This window comes from Penaeus chinensis, chromosome 11 (genome assembly GCF_019202785.1).
Source record: "Penaeus chinensis breed Huanghai No. 1 chromosome 11, ASM1920278v2, whole genome shotgun sequence".
NCBI lineage: Eukaryota > Metazoa > Arthropoda > Malacostraca > Decapoda > Penaeidae > Penaeus > Penaeus chinensis.
In genome coordinates this window covers 30569086-30576585 of record NC_061829.1, presented here as the reverse complement: position 1 = coordinate 30576585, position 7500 = coordinate 30569086, and the positions used below count along the sequence as shown (strand labels likewise).

General features: G+C 34.2%; 1 protein-coding gene across 2 annotated transcripts in view; it reads left to right on the top strand.

Moving 5' to 3' along the window:
• The window catches only part of LOC125030649 (protein aveugle-like), a 6840-nt gene extending 2076 nt beyond the window's left edge, over positions 1-4764 (top strand). For both annotated transcript variants that reach the window (XM_047620828.1, XM_047620829.1), the window contains exons 2-4: positions 468-532; positions 647-760; positions 1047-4764. In XM_047620828.1, the coding sequence (XP_047476784.1) occupies positions 485-532; positions 647-760; positions 1047-1217 (333 nt within the window). In that variant the 5' untranslated portion in view covers positions 468-484 and the 3' untranslated portion in view covers positions 1218-4764. The remainder of the gene's footprint in view (positions 1-467; positions 533-646; positions 761-1046) is intronic.
• The last annotated feature ends 2736 nt before the right edge of the window (positions 4765-7500 follow it).

The following is a 7500-nucleotide window of genomic DNA, read 5'->3' as shown; positions in this document are numbered from 1 at the left end:
CCACATCAGCATTTGCCTAAACCAGAATGGCCGTCATTTTAAACACTTACATTATTCTAGATAATTTTTTGTTTGTCTTCTTTAATTTGAATTGTAAAATTTAATTATATCATAATAGACATTGCATAGATATATCAAGTGATAATATAGTTTAGAGACACCTTGTACACATACACCCACACAAACACATCCATGTATATAATGTACTTCTGAAGCTCTGTGGTAGCATGCTCCCCTTCCATTATGATGGGCAAGTATTCACTGCGGTAGACCAGCCTCAAGCCACAAGGCACAACCTATCTAAGGGTTGGGAAGTTCAGGGCAAAAATCAGATCACACAAAAAAATTAAGAATACAGATATTAATGTATATAATTATATGTCATGCGAATGACTATTTGGTTATTTAGATTTAGTTCACAAGATTCACAAGGCTGTCATGCTACAGTACACAGTTTTTACTTTCAGATCCAGACTAGAGGACAATGACAATGACACTAGGAGTGGACGCATCTCAAACTCCAAAGCCTAAGGTAAATAAAATACTCTGTCTCTTGGTACTTATGTTTTATCTGTGCATCTTTGAGTGGGTCTTTTTGTAAATCATTTTAGACATAATGTAAAGTCCATTTCTTTTTTTCTAACAGGGTAAACTAACTCGTCCAAAGCCATGTTATCTCTGGACTACAGCAGATGTTCAAAAGTGGTTCAAGCGGCATTGTAGTGAATATTTTCAGCTATATTCCCATCTTCTCATTCAGGTTCGTAGACTAAAATTTAGGTAGAGAAATACAAAATACATACCCATGTACTAGGTATTTCACTGATTATTGATATTGTTATAATTCCTGTTGTCACTGTTATTATTGTCAATCTTCTAAGTAAAAGTAATAAGTGCATGTATGTAAATTACATATCTTTAGATGGAAGACTGCTAAATGCTTGGAGACTTGTATAAAAAAGGAGGAGGAGTTTACCCAAATATTCAACCAGAATAAAAAGGAACAATATGCAATTATTTTAATTAATATATAATATCACTTTCAGAATGACATCACTGGCAAGGCCCTTGTGAGGATGACAGAAGGAACCCTCATCAGGCTAGGCATAGCACATCCCGAGCACCTCGAGGCCATCTGGCGGGAGATTCTGAAGCTGAGGCTAAAGGCTGACATACAGGAGATGAAGGAAATTGAAATGAGTTCCATCATCTCCTAAAGTGAAGAGAGAGGGAGGTGCCAATGTGATATAATCAAATTCCATTATCTGCTTCTCTTTTGTGTGATAAAAAAGTTTAGTAGCTTTAACATAACAAGGACATATAAACAGGGTTTTTGTGTTTATTGATTTAAGGAATGGATTGCTGAAATTTTTCATTTGATTCATTTTCATGAAAATCTTCATTTGATGTAATATTCAGAAAACTTGTACCTCTAACAGTATATTGCACAGGTAAAATGAGTTAGGTAAACTGTTTATTCCATCAATTAGTCAGACGTGTGTTTACTCTTGTTTAATTTTGATGAATATTCTATTGGCACTACTTGTAAACTACAATCTTAGTCATTTTTATATGTGTTGGATTTTACATGAGATGCAATGAATTTAATTTTATGTGCCCAGTACTATCAGAATAGCCTGTACTATATGATATACATTTTACATAAAAAAAAAAAAAAAAAAAATGTTTACCATAAAAAGTCAAAACTTTTTTTTCTCTCTTTCTCTCTCTACTTACCATGTTCCTTATCAGTTTTGTTTTGTAGGCTAGTTATTGGCGATGCAAGGTTTTGACATCTTTATTTCATTTTTATTTATTTATTTATTTTCAAAATCTCACTATTTGCTTATCAGTAATTACCGAAAAGAAATGGCAGTTCTAGGCAGTGTAGACAAAGCAACCAGTTTAATTTCTTCACATTAATATTTCTAAAAATCTAAACATACGATTTATGTAATTGAAATAGTAGTTTACTTCTTGATAACTAAGTGCTTTTGGAGCCCACCGTATGTAAACAGAGTTAATGAAACAAACATTGTAAGTATGCATGCTCTCCTGCCATCAGTGGGTTAGATCCAGAATTGAAATGTTTTACCTCTCTCATTTACCTGCATATTAAAAAAGATCCTGTAGCAACTGTTGAACTGTATCTATTGGCAGTGGTAGTATATGCTGATTCGAGGCTTGTGAGGCATCAGATGTCTTTCAATGACTGGGATAATAGGGACCCACTTGAAATTCATATCCCTAATATCAAGAATTAACCCTTTTCACTCAGAGAACTAGTGGCCTTAAATTTATTTGTTGTTGTGCTAGAAGAAAAATTCTTTTTGATCAGAGTTTCACGTTTTAAGGTCCTGTTTGATACCCAGGCATGAATTTGAATTTTATAACTTTTGGCCACTAATTAGAGGTAGAAATACAACTTGGTAAATTCCAAATGCTTTTTATAAAACAGTAACTTTTTTCCATTTCTTGTAAAGAATTATATCAAAGAGCTTTATCTTATCAAATAAGAAGCTCATAATGTTTCCAGACAGTATTATTAGACTATATGTATCAGCTGTAATATAAAATTGTTTTATTTTTAATGATGTAAGTATAAACTATGTGGCTTTTTCTTCAACCTTTTTGGATGCTGAAATTTGGAATTGTGCAACAAAAGATGCAAAAGCACAAAACTGTTCTATGAATTTATATACCTTGAACAAAATCGTGTATTTTTGCATTTCAGTTTGTAACTATCCTTGTTAAAAAATCATTGTATTGCAATTGTAATGTATTTTAAAACCATTTCAGTGTTAGCTGTTATGTAGTCTGTTTTCCTTGTGAAATTATTTAGCATTTTGAAAATAAAATGTATTTTTGTTTTTATCTATAATTAGGTGGATTGTGTAGAATTCAGTCATATTTACCATTCCATGGTTCATGTAAAAAGTTATTTTGTTTGTGTGTTATCATCTTTTTGAAAATAAGGAAGTTTTTTGTAACATTAATTGTTACTGATTGCTCATTTACAGGCATTATGATACTGATTCATCTTTTTGTTTTTATTTTTAGGCCAAATGATAATTACGTTTTTTTTTTTGTTTTTTCCGCAAAAGGCTATAAAATAGCCATAATAAGAGATGCTAGAATTTAACCCCTTGTGGATAGATGGTCAAATTTTCAATAAATCAAGATTAAAAGAAAATATTTTGTTTTAAAAAATGGTAATGACAAAGAAAACTGAAAATGTAAGCAGTTTTCATTTATTAACATCATTTTTATGCTGTGAAGGTGTGTGGAAGGTGGTGCCTGGTGAGTGTGAGGTTTGGATGCGATAAGCATGGTTGATGCAGTGAGGCTGGCTCCTTTTATTTCTTATACCTGGTAACCACCCGTCGTGTGTGTGTGTGCGTGTGAGCGTGCGAGTGTGCGTGTGCGTGTGCGTGTGCGTGTGCGTGTGCGTGTGTGTGTGTGTGTGTGTGTGTGTGTGTGTAATTGAAGTAAATTGGCTGTGTCCACATGAACAAGCAATGATTGTTGGGATTTGTCTGTCTTGATGCCTGTGGAAACCTATACTGTTGTCCATGTGACATCCAATCAAAGCCAGGCAGGAATAAGAGGAGGTACTCAACAGAGCTGTGTGTGCTGTGATAACCTTGGTGAGCAAGAACTAGAATTATTATAGGGGAAAAGGGCTTCACACTTCTGGACACCAGATGGATACTTGGTTGGGTTGTCTGTAGATGCAAGCAAAGTCTGTCAACAGGCAACCTACTCATTTTTCGCCTGTTGAATGCTTTCTGTTTGTTTGTGTCGATCTCTTTGTGTGAGAAGAGTTGAAATAACTATGATAACTGAGGATGCAATGGGACCTGTCCTCACCTAGATGCATGTAATATTACAGGACCTACAAGGGGTTAATGTGAGCCCTAAATATTTAATAGCTTAATTTTTTCCACCTTGAATTTGCTAGTTCTTTTCTTTTTCAGTCTGTTTTTGTTTCCATTTTTCCTTTTTTCTCTTTTTTCTCTTTTTTTTCCCCCTTTATCATATTGTATTGCATGATTTAGTAACTTACTTTTTTGTGTGTCCCATCCTATTTCGTTTGTCTTTCATTTCAGTTATACAAGAAAAGCAGTATCAAAATGTCTCTTTTTTTTTTTTCTATCCTGTTATGCACAAAATTCAAAACATATCATTACTCTGTAGAAAATTGAATATATATACAAGTTCATTGTGATATAAACTGTTATTTTTAAAGTTCATTAGTTGATCTTAGCTCCTTTCAACTCAAGATATTTAATGTATTATCATTCGGAGCATTGTAATCTAGCTGTGAAAAAAAAAGTTTGGTCACTAATCAATATTATTATAATCCTGTACCAATATTCTTAAATGTGCCTTCTCATTGTGTGACTAGTTTCCCATCCTCTAGGTGCCATTTTGTTAATGGTATATAGGATTAATGGCATTTAGTACATGACCAGATGCTGCCTTTTGTTCTCCCCAGCAGTATTATAAAAGTCTTGATTTTGCTAAAGGTAGATATTAATTGATGCTGATGATGAAGGATTCTAAATTGATCCTTGCTTGCTTAACCTGTATGGACAAAGGCAGTAAAGGGCATATTTTTGAGATGGCAAGGTGAATAGTAGGTGTTCCTATTGTGAAGAGCCTGTATACAAATATGGCTTTTTTAATTACATGTTAACTTAGGGGCAGTGAACTTCCTTATCCAGAAGACTTTTAGAAATTAAATAATAAGAGAAAGTCCTATTAGATTCTTTTATTACTTCCTAGATTAGTGAAGTGGGAATAAATGTACATACAAAAAAAAAAAAAAAAAAAAAATCTTTCTCTCTTTCTTACAAATTTTTCAAAAAATGGCTTGAAAGGTGTTTTATGTTTTTTTAATACAAAGATATTTATCTTATTGAATTTGTGAATCATCATTTTGTGAGCATTATTACTGCAATTGTTACCCCCTTAATCCCATGCCAATTGTTATCAAGGGAGGCATATAGGACAGAGACTGAGGCCCAATGCTGGGGATCCCTCTAACCCTGGGCCACACCTCTTGGCTCAACTACTTTCTCATGGTCTTTTCTTCTCTGCCTTTCCTGTTCTATCTTCTCCCTTGGTTAATCTATTTGGCCCTTACCCCTCGTGGCTCACCATGGCCAGTAATGAAGATTTTGTACCCTTATAAGGGTTACTGAGACTTGCCCCTTCATAAACTAGCCTATGTGATAATGACTTCTCTGGTTTGTCAACTCCTGATTTTCCTTTGATCATAGCTCAGTCTACTGCTACTGCTACCCTTTCCTTGACAATTGCTGTCAACTTGATCCATTTTAAATCATTCACTCAAGGTCATTACTAAACCATGAGAATACATCCCATTCTCTCTCCCAACATCCTCCATTTCACCTCTTCCTCCTGCATAGTCTTCTTCATTTTCCACCCCTTCCTCCCTTATTAGTCTTCATTGTTACTGTTCTGCTCTCCACAGCACTCCTCTTCCTCCTGTTCTCATCTTTCTACTTCTTCCACCTCTACAAACCTTTTAAATACTCTTTTTAGTCCAGCAAAATGGAATAAATTCTTTGTGATTCCCCATATAGCCCCTTTCTCTGACAATACCTTCCTCTTCCAACAATGTATCCAAAAACTAGTAGGCAAAGTTTCCTTCCACAACTGTTCCAAATAGTTACTCCTGAGTTGCCCTGCTTACGAGTTCAAGTCAGGGGTAGCAGTTCTCAGATTTAAATTTGGTCTCACTATGCAAGGCTAAATAGGAAGCACATCATCAAAGTTTTTTCTCGTTACCTACTCCAACACTGTCCTTTACACCACTCTTCTCCTTTCTTTCTCCCTCGGTAACTCCCCTACTACTTACCATCTGACCTCTACCCTCTCTCTCTTCCATTTGAATTCTTCTGCTATTCTAAATCCAGATACTCCAATATCTACCACTTCCTTGGTGCCTACCCCTCCTATTTCTCACTCTACCTGTTGCACCAGGCAATCTAAATGTTTCACCCCATTTTCAACTACCACATTCCAACACCCATTTCTTCCTCTGCTCCTCCGATATCTGCCTCCTCTTCTCCTCCTTACAAGACAACCTTCATTTCTCAGACCTCTCCTCCCAACTCCATTCCAGAAACTTGAGGACATCCAAATGTATTGAAAATTTTCTGCCACATCAACATCTAAAGTCATTAGTGGCATTTTCAAAATATAGTGATAGCATTAAGCTTGGGGGCAAAGCTCCAGGTAATTAAGTGCTATATGACATCAAGGTCATAGGGCGGTATGGTAAAGTATAGTAGCAAAAAGGGTTGGAATGAGTTAATGATTAGAGTAATGTTACAGTTGAACAGTACTAGAAGGTAAAATTCTAGTGTAAAGGGTAGAGAGTGGGAGCTAATGGGATATAGCATAAGGTAAAGGTTGTTAGAAGGGGAAGGACTTAAAGTATTGTTGCAAAAATGATTTAAAAATTATAAGTGAACAGACCAAGGGGATGAAAAAAAATAAAAATGAAAGGAAAAGAAAAGACCATGCAAAATCAAATGAGGCAAGGGCTGAGGACCAAGGTAGGGGCGATCCCCCATATTGGGCCTCAGTCCCCGTCTCCTAAGTCCCCCCATGACAAGGAGCAAGGGATTGGGGAATGCTCCTCTCTCTCATCCATCCTCCAATCTTTCTACTCCCATTCCCTCTACACTCAAAGTAACTGCTGACATCCATCCTCATCCTAACATTCTCCCTACCCCACTTTCTGACAACATACCCCATCCTTTCCTTTTCTACTGCACCATCCCCCCTTCTTTCCCTTTTAAACATTCCACTCTCTCCTGGATGCTCACATGACTCCCTTCTGTCACAAGTGTCATTTACCAGATCCTTCCCTTCATAATCATAATCATATTCATAATCATAATCATATTCATAATCATAATCATATTCATAATCATAATCATATTCATAATCATAATCATAATCATATTCATAATCATAATCATATTCATAATCATAATCATAATCATAATCATATTCATAATCATAATCATATTCATAATCATAATCATATTCATAATCATAATCATAATCATAATCATATTCATAATCATAATCATATTCATAATCATAATCATAATCATAATCATATTCATAATCATAATCATATTCATAATCATAATCATAATCATATTCATAATCATAATCATATTCATAATCATAATCATATTCATAATCATAATCATAATCATATTCATAATCATAATCATAATCATAATCATAATCATAATCATATTCATAATCATAATCATAATCATAATCATAATCATAATCATATTCATAATCATAATCATATTCATAATCATAATCATATTCATAATCATAATCATAATCATATTCATAATCATAATCATAATCATATTCATAATCATAATCATAATCATAATCATATTCATAATCATAATCATAATCATATTCATAATCATA